The sequence below is a fragment of the Branchiostoma lanceolatum genome, chromosome 2 (genome assembly GCF_035083965.1).
Source record: "Branchiostoma lanceolatum isolate klBraLanc5 chromosome 2, klBraLanc5.hap2, whole genome shotgun sequence".
Lineage (NCBI taxonomy): Eukaryota > Metazoa > Chordata > Leptocardii > Amphioxiformes > Branchiostomatidae > Branchiostoma > Branchiostoma lanceolatum.
Window position 1 is genome coordinate 17394488 of NC_089723.1, and position 21037 is coordinate 17415524.

General features: G+C 42.5%; 1 protein-coding gene across 1 annotated transcript; it reads left to right on the plus strand.

The window, feature by feature from the left end:
• The first annotated feature begins 6400 nt into the window (after positions 1–6400).
• LOC136427670 (radial spoke head 10 homolog B-like) lies at positions 6401–21037 on the plus strand. The gene is made up of 20 exons (XM_066416721.1): positions 6401–6578; positions 7081–7160; positions 7430–7505; positions 7811–7879; positions 9774–9947; positions 10353–10559; positions 11111–11287; positions 11784–11928; positions 12311–12432; positions 12925–13117; positions 13726–13846; positions 14410–14492; positions 14906–15054; positions 15821–15928; positions 16309–16482; positions 17217–17336; positions 17685–17766; positions 18600–18740; positions 19540–19750; positions 20466–21037. The coding sequence occupies exons 1-20, from the start codon at positions 6429–6431 to the stop codon at positions 20641–20643; spliced, it is 2760 nt and encodes a 919-aa protein (XP_066272818.1). The 5' UTR covers positions 6401–6428; the 3' UTR covers positions 20644–21037.

Sequence of the window (21037 nt, forward strand, 5' to 3'; positions counted from 1 at the left end):
TTCTCTACGGTAGCAGAATAAACATGTACGGAAAACGTCACTGTGTTGATGTCAGTTCTTTTTTAGTCAAGAGGCCAGAAAGATAGTTTGTAGTACATTGTGATGAAATGATATCTGAGGCGAAGCACTCCAAACACTACGAGCAGTGAATGGCACATACTTAGTCTCTACCAGACTAACTACGTCGGCTATAGGGAGAATATTTGCCGGGGGACTTTGGCCATTACAGTGTTGCAATATTGGACCCTCTCTCCGTAGCCGACTCCCTTCATACAATTGACTCTATTTGGCCAATTTCTACTACTAGTATTTTCCCAGCGACCCGCGGAGGCTGGTAGAGCCTAGCACATACTGTCTGAAACAGAGTCGTATCATTGGTCTTTCCGATTCGGTCTAATTCACGTTTCGGTATTGTATTGGTTCCATGATCGTGGCAAGCCCATTTGTCTGAACGAGTTGGTTTTTATTTTCGAAAACATCAATGTTGTGAACAGAGGAGAAGGGGTAGGGGCAAATTGGTGGTGACATGCAGATAGATATGTCAGTAAAATCCATCAATTCAACTAGAGTCAAGTATTTGTGCTACATATACTTCAGATTTGCTATGTTAGTTTAGCGATTACGGGGTCTTTTTATAGATATGAATTGGTATTGAATTTTTCTTTTTATTTGAGTTTAATGTGTGATAGTTGTGTGCCGATTTGTTCAAAATAGAGAACGCTAGCGACCCAAAAAACACCCCTACCAATGAAATGGTATGGCTACCCTGCGACGTCACAAAATCAAGATGGCGGCCACCACACATGCCAACGGATCCAACGTAGGTTTTGCTACGCAAACCTGTAAATGCTGTAAAGAGACAACGTACACAATCCAGATGTCTGTCTGACAGATATGATCAACTCTCCCGTCCTGGAACGAAGAACACCACCAGTACTACACTCCTGCCCCCCTCCCCTTCAGGTTTGCACAGGTTCAAAACGCGCCAACCAATAACTTACCTTACCGCTTACCAATGCCTGTAAACTTTTGAAACTATCTTGGGAATCTTCTACTTAGCCAATAAAACCAATCTCCATGTTCCTATCCTTGTCGTATAACGTTGCCTTATATTGGTAGAGAGCATTTGAATAATGATGATGGTGATGATGGTGATGATGATGATTATGATGATTGAATAGCATGTGTCATTCTTGAGATTTGAGATTTGTTGATGTACTCGTCATACGATCTTCTTTTTTTAACATTTTATAGTTTTCCCCTCATTTTTTAGGCCCTTTATGGAGCCCGGTGGCTAGAGTGTGCCACAACAGACATCTGAAAATGGTATCCTCATCTCACCTCAATCATCCGGACCTCAGATGTATCCTAAACATGCAAATGGAGCAATATTTCCGCAAAAATCAATGAGGTCATGCTTGTTTGCCACAGAAATGCCTAGATCCGGTTACGACTGTATAACCTGACAGTTCCAACTTCACCTCAGGTCATAGGCTCTGCCGTGCTGCTGTATGAACATGCAGACTTTACTGTCTTGTTTTTGAGAGGTAAAAGAAAGCCGTATACTTGATGACTTTGTGATCTAGCTTTTGAATGTTTGTACCGTTATATATTCGACCTTGTTTTTGATTGGCCCAGGGCGCACGTAACCCTCCGCCTGACACTGGCCCACACGATGGACACGGATCGATACTTTATCTTAATTGGCTCGGCGCTCAGCAAGTGTTTGTCGGAGGAGGTATTCACCCCGGGGTGACGTTTCGGCAGACGCCAGGTGATAAGAAAATGGGAAACAAGAAGCGAACCGTCTTAAAAACCGTATAAAAAATGATACAAGGTAGCCTTTAATTTCCGTGGCGAGTTTAAAGAATAGTCTCTTCCACACTCCGAGTGTAGATGGCCAAATAGGTTGAATAAGTTGCTAGAGAAGTAAACCGACCATAGAGCTTAGGCTCTACCAGCCTCCGCGGGTCGCTGGGAAAATAGTAATCTCCAAGCAGATCCACACCGGGCGCGAAAATCGTATATGCTAGCCAGAGAAGGTCAAATCAGCCAGAGAGGGTCCAATTAGCCCGGAAAATAGTAGAAATTGGCCAAATAGAGTCAATTGTATGAAGGGAGTCGGCTACGGAGAGAGGGTCAAATATGCGCCTGCGAATGAAATCTTCGATGGCCAAAGTCCCCCGGCAAATGTTCTCCCTATAGCCGGCGCAGTTAGTCTGGTAGAGACTAATAGAGCTGCCATTTGCTACCTGTCGGGAGAAATGTTCTCACAGGCAAGCTCAGTGTCCCTATCAATTATTCATAATTTGGCCAGTTTCAACCTCCCTTTGCTTTAAATTTGACGGGGAGGTCTGGTAGAGACTAATTGGAGTATGCTAATGTCAAACGTTCACACAACAGTAGAAACTGAACTGCTGCGCTATTGCTTTAGTATCGCCACCAGAAAAAAAAATTAAATTCGGTTGCTTTGATCCATACATACCAAGTGGACCATGGAAAGTGTAAAGGTAGGGTCGTTAGGACCTGCTAGCGCTTTGTGTAATTCCGTTATGTCTTTGTCGTGGTAGAACTATGGCTTATATTTGACTTTGTACCAGTCCTTCAAAGTGGTATTAAAAAAAAGACTTCAACTACTACCCTTACATGTATGCGCTCATGCGCAAACGTTTTAAGGATTATGAACGATCATTGGTGGAATAATACCAAAATGGTCCAGAAATTGTTACAGTTACGGACGAAACGTGGAAACAGAAACTACACGAAGTTTGATCTGAGATTCTTTCAGTAAAACTGATTAACGTTCCTCTATCGTCCACCCAGTGTCATTCAAAAAGTACTTTCATTGCTACTGCTCTATCGGGGAATCAAAGTGAGACATTTCAGTTGCTGTGGGTGAAACAATGATAAAGCTGATACGGTGTTATTGCTTTTACTAGCTATTTCGACTTTCAGATTGACATAACGCAAGTTCCCTCTGTGTGAGTCCGCACCACCGAGGGAACCGGTGCCAATCTCTCAATTCCAGAACCCACAGCCCACGCAAATTCAATCCGCAGAAACATAGGAGAGACTTTCATTGCATTCAACAAATTATCTTTGTCAATATATGTCCAGGTATTGCTGAATATCGCGTACAACGCTAGATTTATGTTTCCCCTATCGGACGTTAAAGCCTGTCTGAAAATTCTGCTTCCATCAGGCCTAACTAAGGGGTTATGAATAGTAGAATTTGGTAAGAATATGGTGAAGAATTGACGGGGATCTAGGAGAGTGAGCCCGTGATAAATGTAACTTTGCCGGCAAATGATACCTCATGGTGTACACGCAGGCTCCCCTTACAAATTATTCTACCGATTTAGCTTAATTTTACTATTTTTCAGCCAGCGTAGTTAGTCTGGTAGAGATATAAAAAGATTTGTCTAGGTGTACAAACATGCTGTGTAAAAGCATACCAGGTACCGGGTGTACTGGTGTCGCTTGTACATTTTTTTCATTAATGATAGTGGTGGTTACGTCACGCAGAAGAAATTAATAGCGAACATACTTTATTACCTTTTACTGATAGAGAACTGGCACTCGTCACGTGGATCACGTACTGTCTAGTCACTGTCGACACGTGCGTCGTCGGGAGCTTCTACTCAGAGCAATCTACATTGCAAAAGAACCATCGGCGACAGACTCATGGAAAGAGTGGCTGATAATAGTCATCAATCCACCTCTCATCTATGTATTTATAGAGCCCATAAATGCGATTCCATCATGGTTGACCTTTTATTTGGTAAACGTTCTAAAGTACAGTCTGTTCAACCAAAGGCCAGTGACCTTTTGAAGGTTAGGCTGTGACTGTGCCAGGGCTGAGGTCTATAATATCGGTAGTGTTGAAGGTGATGGATGGGGGGAGGCACGTGTTTGATGAAATGATCTGTCATCAAAGTGACGTTTCCATCTACCCATCTATCTGTTAGTGCATCGAATGGACTGGTCCCTCTGTTCGGTCTAACAAGTCATCAGCCCAATGTCTTCTCGAAGATAGAGGAGGTTAAGGAGACGATGCACCTTTGAGTGGGGTAGAGGAAATGATCTGGAAAGTGAGGAGTTGCAGTGCTAACATTCTTTAAATGGACAGTAGGTGTAGGCTTGTCACCTTTACTATGGTGAGACGCTTGATTGACAAGAGGTAACGTTATATATGTGTATGACGGGGCGGGACAGGGGATGATTTATAGGGTACAGTAGGTGTGGTGCTAGCTGACATTAACACCGTGGCTGTCTATACTGTCAGATCACCTCATCCGCACTGTCCTATGTATCGACCTGACGTGACCGAACAATTGTATTACCGAAGCAGCCAGTCAGTCGCTTAGAAACTTGCATTTGCAACCTGAGTGAAAATAAGAGGTTTGCTGAAGAAGACTCATTGTATGCACGGAGCAGTGGGTACGCTAAGTGATGGATGAAAGCCAATGACATTTCTCTAATGGTGCACTTTTCAGTCGCCACTAGAAAAACGAACATAGTGTTACGAGAAGTGGAGGTGCTGAAGCTATGTGAGGGTGACAGTAGATTTTGCAGTTTACAGTGGTTTTTCATCAGTCACCGTGAGTCCAGAAAATAATCGTCTCTCCTGCAAGGCGTTAAACAAATGGAGTAAGGAAACATCGTCGTTGATAATTACTCTACGATGAACGAATAAATGAATGAATCCTTTATCTTCACTGGTCCTGACGGCTTTGATCCGGCATCCCTATTCTCCAGGCATATGTTTCGATCAGGGGGCTAGTAGTCCGGGCCGGGATTTTTCACGCTGCTCTCCAGCGTTAAAAATCCCGGCTACTACTGAGCCCCCCGATCGAAACCTCAGCTTGGAGAATATCATTTGATCCCTTGCGGTACTCAACTGGAGTTAATAACAAGTGTTCTAACTCTATCTTTATTATTACATGTTCACATGAAGTGGTTTTGTGGACTAATGGACCTTGTAGTGTCGCCTGTACTTTGACTTTGACCGCGTCAAATAGGTGACGCCTCTAGCTTGTTCTGAAGTACTTAGTAGTAATCCCTACCATACCTACCGCATGACTTTGGGAACGTCTGTAACCTGAGATACAGGCATGACAGGGGTTTTGAGTTGCTAACGCTGAACTCGGCCACTTGTTGGATAAATTGGAGGATAGGGGCGTTGACTAAAAAGGAGAAAAAAAAGAAGTTATGGCTTTACTTTACAGAAAGGAAAGACTTACCGTAACGCTCACTCTGCATACATCAATACAATTGAATTACGAAGCACATTTAAATAAGCACTGGTCCCAAAATTCTACGAATTCGTTTGATGTTCGGGCTTTGTACCATTATCTAGAGGGGGGTTGCTGTATTTCAATCGTCGAGTGAAACTCCCGGCCGTGTCTTTGCAACACGTAAGAGTCAATCAATCAAACAATCGACAGAGCCATGGAAGGTAAAGTACTAGTTCTCCATGAACTGTCAGAGGTGACAAGGCCAGCTGGTATCACCTGAGCGAGCGACCGTGTTTGGTTACCTTGCACGGTGGCACGTCTGATTGCCGGGACTTTTGACACACATGGCGCGCCGCCAGCAGCATCAGTATTCATAGCACATATGTACAGTTACCGAACGCTGAATGAGAAGACAACTAAGTTAACCCGAGGTAGTTTTATATGATTAAAACCTTGGTTTTTTCAGATAAGACCTCCCTGGTTAACGGAAAAAGATAATGTTGTTTTATTAACGTTATATATAAAAGTAGAAACTGTGTCAGCGCGCGAGAGCACGAAATAGAAATACCGTATGATGAAATGGAGTTTCACGAAATAGAAGAGAGCACGAAATAGAAAAACATGTTTCACGGTAATTAGATCATGATTTTTCACTATTTCAGTATAAACGTACGCATAAAACTAATAAGAGCGGTGAGCATCAGATAGAAATGACTTATTAGTATGGTGGTGTTGTACTGTTGAATACAGTCACAATATTGGTCTGACTATCTGATGTTTCTTTAGTACATCAGTCCAAATTCGTGGAAAATTCCAATAAGAAATTGGAGAGAAAAGTTCCGATAAAAAGCCTATGAAACTGCAAACAGCGCAATAATCAATGTTACTGTCAACGTTATTTCAATATTTGGTCGATCTTTGTTCCTTACGCCCGGTCAGCCGAACGACCGGTCATTGCCTGGCTCACCCGTCAGTCATCGTCCTTAGGCGAACATGGTAATGACCTTTGGAATATTGCTAGATTTGGGTAGGAAAAGGTACAAAGTACGTAGGTCGTTTCCGAACACTGATTTCACAGTCAAGTACTTACTGAAATACTCTTAGAAGCGACAGTATTAGATATAATCGCTAGAGGGCGCTGTTGTGCGGACACCCCGCTGTTGCCTAGCGACTGTATATCCCGAATTCAAGATGGCGAAGGGAGACAAGAAAAAGAAAGACTCCGCCAAGAAAGAGTCGAAATCAGAGCCACCTCCCACCGAAACACCGAGTGAGGAAAAGAAAGAGGAAGACGTCCCGACAGAGAATGCGGAGGAGACGACCACAGAGACAGAGACTAAGGTTTGGGACTGTTTTGGGATGCTAGGCAACGCCGTTACTGTGTCGGGTGGGAGGGGTTGAAGTGACTTTTACAAATTAAAATGTTGTACTTTACAGGCCAACAACAACCTTCATTCAATGAAAAATCGTAAGGAGCGAACCAGTTACTTAATCCATGTATGAATTCTGTCTGAGCATGTCAAGCCGTAAAAAGACTCGGAGTTGCATTCTTGTGTGTTTTGGGGGGGAGGGGGACTTACATGTAAATGTTATTGCATGCTTCTTTCAGATAAACATGTAAAGCTAACTTACCTAAGATGACTGCTCTATTGTCCAACCTCTGTTAGTCAATGCTTTACTCTGTTTGAACAAAGGCATTAGTCTGCACTACATGTTTGCTACAAATTGAGTTTGTGGAGCCAAGGAGGAAGAAGATCTCAGCAAATAAGTGAACTTAGAAAATACTGCACACATTAGTTCACATGCAGTAACGTCCGTTATATTTCATCTGTGCATTTTGCAGGTTGAGGAACCAATACCCAGGGAGCCCACCCCTGAACCTGACTATGATGAACCCACCCTCACAGACCTTATTGTTGAGGCGTAAGTATTCATCACTCTAGCTGTGGTAGCCTGGAGTCCAGCCTTGTTAGCTTTGGCCCACTCCCAACGTCTGCTAGCTAACAAGGCTGGACTCCAGGCTACATGTAAGTTGTGGCTAAAGAGAAACGTCTCTTGGTTTGAATGGCAAGAAAAATGTACAAAATATCCATGTCTTCATGTATATCCAACCCTGACTGTCGTCTTATGTCTGACTCCAAGTTATGTTATATCTATCGCTGACTGTCATCTCTTTATATGTGTGCCTCCAGGTTTGAAGGTGAAAAGCTGCGAGGCCTGTATGAGGGAGACGGGGTGGCCAAGTTTGCAGGAGAGCATGTGTATGAGGCAAGTTTTTCTAAATCTTATCCTCTGAAAAAATAAAACAACTTTAAGCCAAACTGGATAAAAGTCACACAGGAGTACAGTACATACATGTAGTCACATTTTGTATATTGACAGCTTCACAATTATCACTTTCTGACAGTAATCAGCAATATTCCATGTTATTTTTGTTTCCCTTGATACATTCAGATTTTCAGTTAACAATAAACGAGGTCTTTCAAGCAATATCTTAGAAATTTGTATTGTCAATAATTGATAATGAAGAAGAATATTTGTAGTTTTTGACTCAAGTCTCCATTATCCTGTAGGGCCAGTTCACAGAGGGACTGATGCATGGCAGAGGGCGTTACACCTGGGCAGATGGCATCGTATACGAGGTCCGTATTCAGATACAGACTACAACCACCATGCATTTTCGTAAGCTTGAGATGATTGATAATATAACAAGAAAATTATCATACAGTCAAACCTGTGTTAGCGGTCACCTGGACATAGCGGTCACCTGGACATAGTGGTCACTTTTAGTCGGTCCCTTGGATTTTTCCCATTGACATAAGCATTAAGAATTAGTCTATAGCGGTCACCTGTCCAATGTGGTCGCGGTCAGCCAATTTTCGGTCCGGCCGCAACGGCAACACTGCCGATAGCGGTCACTGCGCGTGGTCAGGCCGCGGTCACAGCGTGGCCACCGGCCCTTTGTTTACATCAGCGGCCGTAACTCCGAGCCGTGCCAGCCCACGCCTGGTTCACAATCTTTTTATTTCCGCGCTGCGCCACCAAAACGTGGGCTCAACTAGAACCTTAATGTGTTTGAATAAAGAAAACATTAAAGAATTTCGTAGTTTGACGCGAAGTATTTCCAGAAATGGTGTCTTCTGATTTTTTACGTGGCTGTAAACACTAGTCTCGGTTCCGCGGCACATCGTCATTTCTGAGCTGTCGGACTGGGCAAAATTACGGCCGCAGCTTTTTAACAGAAGACTCATTCATGTATCTGATGTGTTAAGTTCTTGAAAAAGTAATTTTCCGGGCGGAATTTCCGTTTTCTGCGGGTAAATAAAGAATTTTCGAGATTTACGCATTTTTCCAAGATGGCGTCGCAGCAAAGGTCACAAGAGTTCAGACGATACCACTGATATGTAGGTTAAATACGGTAAATCTATTTTGTAATACCGCATCCCTGAGAGTAATTTCATTATTAAAACCTTAAAAATGCATCGATACAGATATATTATGATGTAAGATACAAGTTGTACTAAACTTATGAAAGAAATAAGCATGAACGGATCCACTTTTCCAATGATTAACACATACAAGGGATAATGGTAGAAGCCGAACCCAAGCTGAAAACAAAGGGAACTCGCCACGATGTTTTGTTTGAAAACCGGCCGAAAACGAACAATAAGTGGAAACAAAGGAACAATCCTTTGTTTCAAAATGTTGTTAACTAAATGGGTGGCGTTCAGTTGCAAAATAAGTTGTTTTACATGGCTAAATTTTGTTCGTTGTCGGCGACAGAGGCATCAAACTTCCAAGAAAAATGGCGGTCTCTTCAGAAGTCTTCAGAACCTGGAGCACAAGTCCGTCTTTTTCGAGTTCGCTAGATAACAGCGAAGAGTGCGGGGCAGCTGACTAATTTTGCCGTGGGAACTGGTAAACTGGACATCCATGTCAACTAAATTGAAGACCATTTGCAGTTTATGTGTTTGTGTAGGGCATGGTCATTGCAATATTTCTTCAATGAAAATTATGATATACTGTATAACAAAAATAAGGAAACAGAAATTGAACTGTAGATGTTATAAGCACCTGTGCAGTGTGTATGTGAAAAAATACTCAGTACCTTAGTATAAACTTATGTCTTGTGTCACTCATTGCTCGAGTCGACCATATCCTCTATATAGTGGTCACCTGGCCATAGTGGCCAAATTTACTCAGTCCCTTGAGTGACCACTATAGACAGGTTTGACTGTATTTGCTTCTGAAAATGCATGAAATAGCATTTCAGAGGGGTAGAATTTCTAGCTCTCATATCCCCTCCAAAAACAATGAGTGGGACGGACAAAAACTCAAAGCTGGAGGCAGCCCTGTACTTAAGGTTTCATGACATGAAACTAATCAGAGACAAAGTATGCTTCCTAGTTAAAAAGATTGTTGAGACAGTTCAGGATAAAAATAATTTTTTTATTAGTTGGTTACAAGAAAAGTAAGATTTTCACAAAGGAGTGAATTTGTAATTCCCTGCTGATCTTGTGAGTGTTTCCTCTGCAGGGTGATTTCTTCATGAACGCGGTGACGGGTACAGGGATGTACCGATGGAAGGACGGCAGTACGTACGAGGGAGAGGTGTACGAAGGTCTGCGTCACGGGCAGGGCACCTTCAAGTGTTCCACCAAACCCTGCTGGTACTCAGGACAGTGGCACATGGGGAGCAGACATGGGCATGTGAGTGTTGATGGCTTTTCATGTAAGGCAATAAAAAAATCCTCTGAAAAAAACAAACCCAATAAAGAAGTCACAGTCACGCAGGAATACCCTACATTGTCACATTTTATTTAAGAACGGAGATTACCCTGTATCACAATTATCACTTTCTGTCAGTAATCAGTAAAACGTGATAAGTTGACATGGGCATGTAAGTGTTGAGGGCTTTTCATGATAGGCAATCAGAGATAGCAGACTTTACCCCCTCTAGCAGAACATACAGAAACTGCACCGCAGAGCACACAGAAACTACAGTGCAAAAACTGTATTGAATTGATAGCCTTTAGACAGGACAAGTGCAGGGACTACCGGTCTATATAAAGATGTCCTTTTTACATCCCCTTTTAACATTTTGTATCCCCTCAGGGAGTGATGTACTACAGCGAGGATGGCACCTCGTTCTACGAGGGAGACTGGGTCCAGGGGATCAAGCAGGGCTGGGGCCGGCGTGTGTACAAGTCCGGGAACGTGTTCGAGGGGCAGTGGATGAACAACCAGCGTCATGGACAGGGCACCATGATCTGGCACTCGCTCAACCAGAGATACGAGGGGACCTGGGAGAATGGAGTCATCGTAAGTTCACTTCAGTCTGTATTCTTTTTCGTTGGAAACACTGTGCTGGCATGCATACTGTTTGAGCTTAACACCATGTGTACAATGTAAGTCTATAGGGTATCTTTAAGTGTTTTCCACCAATGTACATTACTAATATCTTGGATTAACCAAAAGGTTAGAAAGTATCACTAGAATTAGTCAAATTTGAGTAACCGCTAATTGAAGACCTTGTGATGGCAATGTCATAAATGAAGAAAAATGTACACTACAGTCATATACTAGTCCAAGAAGACTTTCAAAATTGCTCAAGTATAATAGATCTAAATAAATAAATAGAAATTTGTGCAGTTACTTTCAAATGTTTCCAACATATGTAGATAAGTTCAAACAGGTTATAACTTTCATTTTTTATTGTTTTAACAGTTTAGAACTCTTGTGACGTAAAGTTAAATATTCTTGTATTCAAAATAGTTTCAACTTATTACAAATATCATTTTAGAATCCTCTCGGTGACTTAAAATGGACTCTACTGTGAGACATTTTCATCTGAAAACCTTGTCTTGTTCCAGCATGGTTTTGGGACCCATACCTGGTTCCTGAAGCGTGTCCCCGGCTCCCAGTATCCCATGCGGAACGAGTACACAGGGGAGTTTGTGAACGGGGTGAGACACGGGCGAGGGAAGTTCCTGTTCGCTGGAGGAGCTGTGTACGACGGGGAATGGGAGGACAACAAGAAATACGGATGGGTGAGTAATCCTAGTAGGGGGGAAGAAACATCAGCGCAGCTTTCCTGTATTTCTGTCCTTGGTACTGACTGGCCTTCGTGCCCACTTAAAGAGCAAGCTATTTAAGTAAGTGTAGACTTAACAGAACGCAAAGCAAGGCTCAGGCTAGGCAATTAATATTCTACGTATGTGATCTGTATGGAAGAAAGTGCAACCCAGTGTTATTGTTACCCATTGCATGTTTTCAATAGAATATCTTGATATAAGAAAAAAGACTATAGTAGTGCAGTTTTATCTTAGACATCCTTGCTTTCATATAACTGTCCTTCCAGAAAAGACTTTTAAAAGTTCCTTTTTTCTATATTCAATTGTCCTGAATCAAGTATGATAGCATGCTTTTCTGACTGAAGCTTATTGACAAGATGTTACATTTTCAAATTCATATGTAGGAGATTTTGTAAGGTTTACTGTCTTTTATATGACATGTTCATTCCTGGTCTCTTACCTTTGTTCACAGGGAGTCTTCACCTTTAAGAATGGCAGGATATTTGAGGGTCAATTTGAGAATGACCACATGCTTGACCACCCAACCTTCAGCATGGACGGTACCACCACCCCTGACCTGACCGGCATACGCACCAGGACCCCACCAGGCTACCAAGGTAAGACATTTGTTAAGAAACCGGTAAATCAAAGAAAGCTTCTTTGGCCATCAGACAGATACCCAATTTAGAGTAAACCATTAATGAAATATTCTGATATGTCAATTTTGAAATGTTTTATTTTCTGGATTTTGCTGTCCAGCAAATTCATGACAAAATTGCGTTTCCAGTGTATCACTGTTTTACTACAGAATGGTTTCAACTATGAACTTAAAGCACTGTGGGAGCCTCCTTTCCTTCTTACAACCGCAGATTAAGTCCCCGTGAATGATTAGACATACTAAAGACAATGCATGGTGATTTGAGTTAAAGGGGAATGCCATACTACCACTCTGAAAAGAATTCTAATGGTTTGTAATGATATATGACTCTGGTTCCACAGAGGAGTTGATGTCTGTGAAGAGTGCTGAGAGTAAGAACACCCTGGGCCCCAGCCTGGCGCTCAACATCAGACACCTGCTGGACGAGTTTCCTGAGGTGGACAGGGACGAGGAACAGAACCAGGTAAACTAAGGTGGAGACTGAGAATAGGGATACAGTTTGTGTGTGTGTGTGTGTGTGTGTGTGAGTCTGTGTGTGTTCATGTGTCACTCACTCTGTGTGTGTGTGTGTGTGTGTGTGTGTGCATGCATGTGTGAGTGAGTGTGTGTGTGTGAGTGTGAGTGTGAGTGTGTGTGTGTGTGTGTGTGTGTGTGTATGTGTGTGTTTCAAGCCGTGCATAAGCACTTAAACATATAATAAGGGAATGATAAAGACACTGCATTTGTAAAAGAAAAAGGAATAGTAAAGAGAAAGAAAGTTAAGAGAAAAGGAGATTTTTGCTCTGTTGAATTCTATAAATTTCCAATACAACATTCTACAATGCACCACCAGAGTACCAAAATCTAGACTTACAGAAAACATTTACCTTTTTCCTCAGCAGAATAGATTCACTGAGTTATGGTCAAGCACAGATAAATTTGTCATGCTGACAAAAGCCGTACTATTTGCCCGCAGGTGTTCTGTGTCGTCCTGCGGCACATCAGCCACCTGAAGCGCGTGTACACGTTCTACGCCAGCCTGGGTCAGGAGGAGGTGTCGGACCACGACAACACCTACATCATGTCCAAACTGCAGTTCTGGAGGCTCCTCAAGGACTGCAAGTGTCACGAGAAGGGGGTCACTCTCGCCGAGATGGACCGCATGATTGGTGCGTGGAATCCTATCATAAAGAGCCCAACACACTTATCAAGAAGAGTAGGGGTGACCCAGCTTGTTTTGTCAATTCTTAGGGACATTCCTTCTCTCCACTGACACAATGACCAATTACCAATAACAATTTGAGACAGAAAATTTCAAAATGGTCATGTTTCTGCCCACAATGTTGCAATGCATCAACAGTTACGATCCACATCCTTTTGCATTTGTTGATTCCCCTCCCCTCCAAGCATGAGTTGCATGCTACTTCATGCTCTACATTATACATGTAGTTTTGAAAAATGTTCTTTATCCCTGGGCCTTAAGAACTACTGTGGTGTCTGATTATGTATGATTTGGGATAAATCACTTCATTGAGGATATTGCAGAACAAACTGGGAGGACAGACAAAGATTTAGAGCTGGAGTACTTGCAAATCTAACTGTTGATGCATTTTGTAAAGGCGTAGGCATGGTCGCCCGTCATTGACCCTAAAGAAAGTAAGAGGATGTTGGCCTAGAAGATGAGGAACTTTGATCTGTCATGTGCGACAGGAACTTGTGGAAACGCTTGTGTCACCTCTAAAAAGAGGATGAACTGAACTGAAGTGTTGTGTTTCAGCCCAAGGAAAGTCTCCAGAAGAGATTCACACCCCGTACGAGCAGATGTTACTGAGAGAGTACCTGGACCACCTGGTCACCATCAGTTACCACCTGTACCAGGAGGAACTTACGGAGGATGAGTGAGTCATTTTCTAACCTTCTCCCTGCTGCCTAACTCTGTAACCAATAGGGAATTGGGTGCCAAACAGCTACTTCAGAGTGCTAAAGGTTAAAATAAATTATTTTGATCATTTGTTTTGTACTAGTGTTACAAGTAGCAGTGGTCAGTACAGTAAACAATAATCCAGATGCACTTATATAGACTAGTGCAGGTTAGGTACAGATAGACATCAGAAACACCTGCATAACTCTTATTTTACCTGCACTAACCTGCATATGCAGCTTGTATTCCAATCCCTGGACAATTGCTTTGTCCACAGCCTTACTGACTGCTTGCCACAAAGTGCTGTATATTTTTGTAGGTCACGTGAAAGAAAAAATATCAAGATGTCAAATTGTTATGATTAAATGAAGAGGTCAGTAATTTGTTGAAATGGAGTAAGCACCACATATCAAGTTCATGATGTATGAACACTTCAAGTTCAATCTGAATCATAGCAGAACACTATGATATGATATGATATGATATGATATGATATGATAGGTTGCAGATTTAACCCAAGTGTACATCTTGCTACCCCAGAATGGAGACCGGGAGGATCCTGGCCACCTGTTTCTCCAAACTGATCCAGAACAACATCTTACAGTCTGCAGGTTCTGTAGCAGGTACGCCAGCTTCCCTCCTTAAACTTCTCTATATTTGCATCGTCACTCAAAGCTCAACTCTTTTGGTTCTTCCAGATCAGACAGTTTCTTAACCTTCTCCCTGCTGAAGTAGCCTTTTGTTGTGAGGCAGCAGGAAGAAGGTTAAATTCACTGATACTTTTAAGTTTATCAATAACTAAATTGGATAGAAATTGTTTTGGGCTTGAATTTCTGTTTGGTTACCAGATTGCAGAAGAATGTTAACTGAGCAGTTTGGATTAACGCTTCCAGCCTTTTACACCGCAGACTTACACATCTGATATTTGGTTTCAAACTTGTATTACATATTAACAGATCATAATGACCCCTAGAGGTGATCTGCTCACTTCATTGAAATTTGAATTTATCAATTTGCATGATTTCTTTACTTCCAGGCAACTTCCTGTATGAGCCCAGGCGGGCAGTAAATGCACTGGGCTACATGGAGAAGTGCTGGGAGATCTATAAGACTCAGTGTAAGCAGAGGAGACATCTGCCTCACGAGCCCTCCATGAAGATGAGACAGTTCCTGTGGATGATGATGGTGAGAGAAACAGGAGGAGCATACTTTAGATAGATGAGTTGTAGCTTGATGGAATCAGGCTTATCTCTAGCTGGCTGGCCAACATCCGCCAGCCCCTGCAGGGAGGGGCCACTGCAGCCTCGGATAGCGGAGTTTGCGTTTACACAGACTAGATGAGTTGACACTTCCACGGAGTCCTAAAACTTCGTACATCACAGTGGTATTATGTGATTTCCATCAACATTTAAATGCATTCAAACATGCTGGATGCATTCGAATGTGGTGCATGTCAGTGCAAAGATCAATCTTAGAATTCACTTGAATGTTAACGAAAATGACGTAATACCTTGTGATGCAAGCACTGTCTTTGTAATCAGGGGAAAATGAATGTTGAAGTACGAAGGAAAAGGTGGATTGATGGATGAACTGAATGATGGATATACAGTACAGGTAAAAAAAAGAAGGAGAGGACTAGCTGAAATGTGGAATTGCTGGGGGGAAAATAGGAAAACTTCATATGGTATTTGGTATTTGTGTTGGAAGGGACTCTTTAGTTAGTTAAAGTTAAAAAGTTATAGTCCCTTCCTAACCAGATGGCGCCCATCCCTGTTTCAATAGCCTTTCGGCCACACAATATTGTGCAATCACTACAGCAGGAAGCAAGTAGTGGTGTGTGTTCAACTAAATGTTGAGTGCTAAGCAGAGAAAGCAGTATGTACCAAGTCTTTTGTTAGCAGTAGAGTGTACATAACACAGAAGCTAACAGCCTTCTCCTGATCTCCCTCAGGACTACAAGTTGCTGAATGAGACCCTGACGTCAGGACAGGTGCTGCGGATCCTGTCTACCGACGACCCCAAAGTGTCAGACGGTGAAGACTGCAACCTGGAGATGGAGGTATGTTGTAGAGTAGTGACCTATCACAGCAAAGAGTTAGGGAAACATTATCCCTTCATATGATACTCTGTCTTGTATAGATCCAAACAATGTATCCTGCACAATTCCTAATGGTGTGTTACATTGATGAAGGTTAGACATCCAGGTAATACGACATACCAAATGACAGTTACTCAAGCAACTGGATAAAATTTTGGTGTGTTGGTTTTTAAAGATACATTTCCGTGTCAACCACGGTACTTTATTTCTTATTGGTAGGCGTGGTGGCATCTTTGTAAAAGTAGCAACATTATAAAAGGAGTCAGTGTTTTCCAACATTAGTTTGACAATGAGGTTGCACTGAAAAATAATTTCTACTGTGTTCTGTTTAATGTTCTCAGATGACCTTCCTGGAGTTTTTTGAAGGCCTGATTGGCTGCGCTGTGAAGTACGTGACAGAAGACGTTCTGAAGAACCCCAGTCCGCAGGCGAGCGAGGCGGGGTCCCAGGGGGGAGACTTGGACGAGTCCATCGCCAGCCCAGCCTCCGCCATGTTACACTCCAGAGCCAGTCAGGTCAGGGCAAACTTTGGTTCTGTAGATACTGAATTACAAGAACTTAGAGATGTAACACTATGTCAAAAGAACTATAAGAGGAAGTGAGTGCAGTGTTCAGCTTCATATGATATACAATGCCTCACAGGATGTATTTGGGGGTGTCCCTGTGGTGAAGTGGTCTGTGCTTCTGTCTCTCACCACATCTGGTTCAAATTACTAGGACCAGAAGGACTGTGGTTCAAGCCCCAGGTAGGACACCTTTGGACAAGAGGCGCATTGAGTCATACCAAAGACTTTATAAAAAAATGGTACATACTTCTGAAACAGTATGGAAGTTAAACACACTTCACTGCCAGTGGACTGGCCCCCTGCTACAGTGATTGTACCACAGTGTGGCCCAGGGCTATGAAACGAAGATGGGCACCGCCCTATACATCAATAATGGTGTGGGAGGATTTTAACTAAAAACACAGGATGTATGCCTAGATATCTACATAAGGTGCTGCATCGGGTTTTCACTTCAATCAAACATCACTCACGAAGAAAACTTCAATCTTATTTCAGGGTTTAGTATGTGTTGCAATAAAGGTTCACCTGTAGTGTACAAAAATGCATTTTGTCAACAGAAAATTTATCATATTTCACTCAGTATGTTTGTACACTTGGATACTATAGACATAGACACTTCATCCTTTGAAGAAATCTCTTTGTCTGTAATTGTTTACTAAACTTGGACCCTGTTTTCCTTACAGATGTCTGCTCGTGGCCGTGAGAACGAGTCCCCGGAGTCAGCCTCGCCAGACCTGGGCTCCCCCATGGCCAGGGCCTCCACTGTCGACATCAAACATGATCAGTCTCGCAAGACTCTGGATGTACGCCCACACTCTTCTTGTCTCTTGTGCATTTCTTTCGCATGATATTTCTACCAAAGAAAGTTTTTCTTCTTAGTGAGTAAGTGATTTTGGAAACCATTTTGAAAGCCTGTTTGAATGTTGATTGTGTAACAGGATGCAAGTTCACCTATGATCTGAAAATTTGTGGGATACGATTTGATGTTTCTTGATTTCAAATCGATCATGTAAGAAATATCCCAGTCTTCCATTTCTGTTCTTAGAATACATAGAGCTACTAGAACAATGGCTGCATGACAGGCATTCGTAGTCTAGTCTTCCAACAGTGGATTTTTTTCAGAAGAACTGACCCTCCCTGTTTTACCATAGACCCAGCCATCTGGTGTGATGAGCAGCTCTCACACAGACCTGAACCCTGTCAGCAGTGTGGTCACTCAGAAGGTCACCTCAGGTCAGTCAGTATACTAGTAGATATATACACTGGTGGAACATTGTTCTGAAATAGGATATGGGAGTTTTCTTTTTACACAACCAGTACTGTCTCACTTGCTGATGTTTCAGTGTCTCTCAGAGACCTTTCTCAGAGCTTCTGACTGGAGTGCTGCTTCTCGTCGCTATAAATAGCCGAAGTAGGTTGCGCTTTTGCACAATCCCAAACGTGGCTAAGTTTGTATCCTCCCTCATCCCAGTTCATCACTGAAACGTCAGCAGGTGAGTCATTACAGGTTGTGTGAAAAGAAAACTCCAATATCCAATTGTCTACCAACCTGATGAAATTATTTTTGGAAGGACTGTTCTGCAATGTCTTGCATCTGCAGCAGGTTTAGATATTGGATCTACATACATGCTTTAGTTGGGTTTGAATGTCAAAATTGTATAATTGACTACAAAAAGTCTCATCAAAGTCAGAGAAAAATCCTGAAATACTTGAATCCAGTTGATGCATAACACAACAACATGCTGTGTCCTTGACTGATGACACAACTCAATCAAGATTGTTATGAATAAACATTATTATGACATCACAGTCTATCTAACAGTCTATCAAACACATCTCAAAGCTTTTATTTCTCTTATTGACAAGAGTTAGAATGCTGGTGCTGCTGCTACAGCCCAAGACAGTTCGTAACATTCTAGCACTAACTAATTTATCATCATTATAGTTTCTATATCACAAAAGTTTCCAACCTTTTAGATGTCTTGTTATATCATGACAAGTTCCTACCATGCCAACTCCCGGTGCATTTTCCCAGCTAACCTCTCCCCTGATGTGTGTTTGTGTAGAGCACAGTCCTGACCACCTGAAGAAGAGTTCTTCTGCAACAGTTGCCCTGGAGGAGGACATGTCGGGCCTGGAGCAGCACAGGATCTCCATGGTCTCCATGGGACCCAGCGGGGAGACGCTCGAGGAGGTGCCTGATGAAGGTAGCGGCCAATCACACCTCTCCTATCATTCTAGTCAACCAATCAGAACTGGGAATACAATTGACTCATGCAGAATACTGATTGCTCATCTGTGAGGGCCTGCATGGGGGGGTCCCGACAACGCTCTATGCTAAATTCGGAGGGCCGGCTACGTAATACGCTAAATTCAGAAAGCCTCCCTATGCTCTACGCTAAATTCAGAAAGCCCCCCCTACGCTCTACGCTAAATTATGGAGTGGTCGGTAACGCTCTACGTAAAATTAAAACTGCCGATTACGCTCTACGTAAAAGGGGCATGCAGGCCCTTATCTGTAGCAACTATTTGCATTATGCACAGTTTTAATGAGATACCCGATGACATTGAAGCGGGATCGGGACGATTCGGCCCTTCACTAACTTGGCCCAGTCAACTCGGCCCGACACCCTGGTCAACTTTCCCCAACACCCTGCCCAAGTTGACCAGGATATTGGTCCGAGTTTGTCTGATTAGCCATGGGCCGAGTTGGTAAAGGGCTGAACCATCTGACATCCCATTGAAGCCAATGAAAGGCCTTGTAGCATCATGACTGAGCAGTTTCATTGCTTGTAACAAAAATTTAACTTAAGGTTATGGTATCAAATTGAAAGCTGCTGTGTAAACAACAGTCATATGTATCCCAGCTATACATTCATGATCTTATCTTCTTGTCTGGAATGGTATGTAATGACTTGAATAATCACAACCAACCAACCAACCAATCAACCAACCAATCATCATCCATCCTTGGTTTAAAACATCCAATCATTTTAACCCTTACAGAAGAGCTGGAGGAGGATGAGGAAGTGATGGACGAGGATGACCGACAGTTCAACTTTTGGACCAATCAGATTCACCTGTTCTTCATCCGGCGCCTGTTCCCTGCGTACGAGCACATGGAGATGCTGAAGGAGGAGACGGTACGGGATCGCATCCGGGCCGCGGAGGAGGCCAGGCTGGCGGCCATCAAGGCTGAGGAGGATGCCAGGGCGAGGTGGGTCCTAATTCTTTGGCATTTGTTTGTTTGTTTGCATTGCATACCCAGTAAACCAATCAATCAATCAAACCACCTCACGGCATAACACACCAGGTTTGTACTGAATAATCCGGACAGATTTATATGATCCACTCATACTGGGAAGGACCCCTACTCTTTTCGGTAAGTATGGTGGGTTCTTTAACTTGCTTGAGGTGTGGCTCTCCTCAAACATGGGACCTCCATTTAACGTCGTATCCAAGCGAAGCTAGGTATTCATTTTCACCTGAGCAAAGTGTAAAGTGCCTTTCCCAAGGGCACAACATTGGGGCATATCAGTGGTTATGGATGAGTTTCTGGGTGAAACACCATACTGATTGCGCCACATCATGATGCCACATAGAAGAATAGAAATGTTGCCTTTAGAAAATTTTGTGGAGAGTCTTTTTTTCTGTGAACAATGGTTGTCCAATATGTAACAAAAATAAAGATAACATTATGTTGGTATGACTGGCTTGAAATCCAAACCTATTACAGAACCTATTATAGCCTCTTTGTCTTCTTACACAAATAACATAGAGACTCGGCAGATAATAGGTCTGGATACCAGGCTCTCATACGACCAATGGTCCATATCTTGACTGGCAAAATGATCCTATCGTAATGGTTGAACAGGTGACAACAAAATGTGTATAAAGATGTATTAAATTTTCTTCAAATTTATTTTCCACAGGGCTCAAGCAGCAGAGGAAGAGGCATTGAGGAAAGCACAGGAGGAACTGGAGCGTCCCAAGACGTCAGAGACAGACGTCACGGCTAAGGAAGAGGATGAGGTCGCCACAACTGTCACCTCCAAACCCTCCAAGTCCCCGCCAAAGGAAGACAGACCATCCAGAAAGAGCAGGAAATAATGTTTGACATGTCCACCTCTGAAAGCATTGTACATACCGATTTTTATGTTTGGAACTAGGGCAATTCACCTTGGTTATGGGAGTGTACCACATTTTCATACAGGAAAATGTTCAGAGGAATTGTGCATTTTTTTTACAAGTGAGTTTAGTTGAGTTGCCATGAGAGGTATGGCAAATTGTGTGAATTACATCTGTCACATATATTGTATAGAAGCAAGAAGTGCTTTCTTTTGTTTTGTTAAACAAATCAAATAGAATATTACTATGTATATAATGTTATATGTACAGGCTTTGGTGCGTTTTACACAGGGTTGAAAGAGTAAGCCCCAAATGTAGAAACAGTGTATTTTCTGGGAGAATTCTTCTACAATAAACAAATATTTCAAGCATTCAA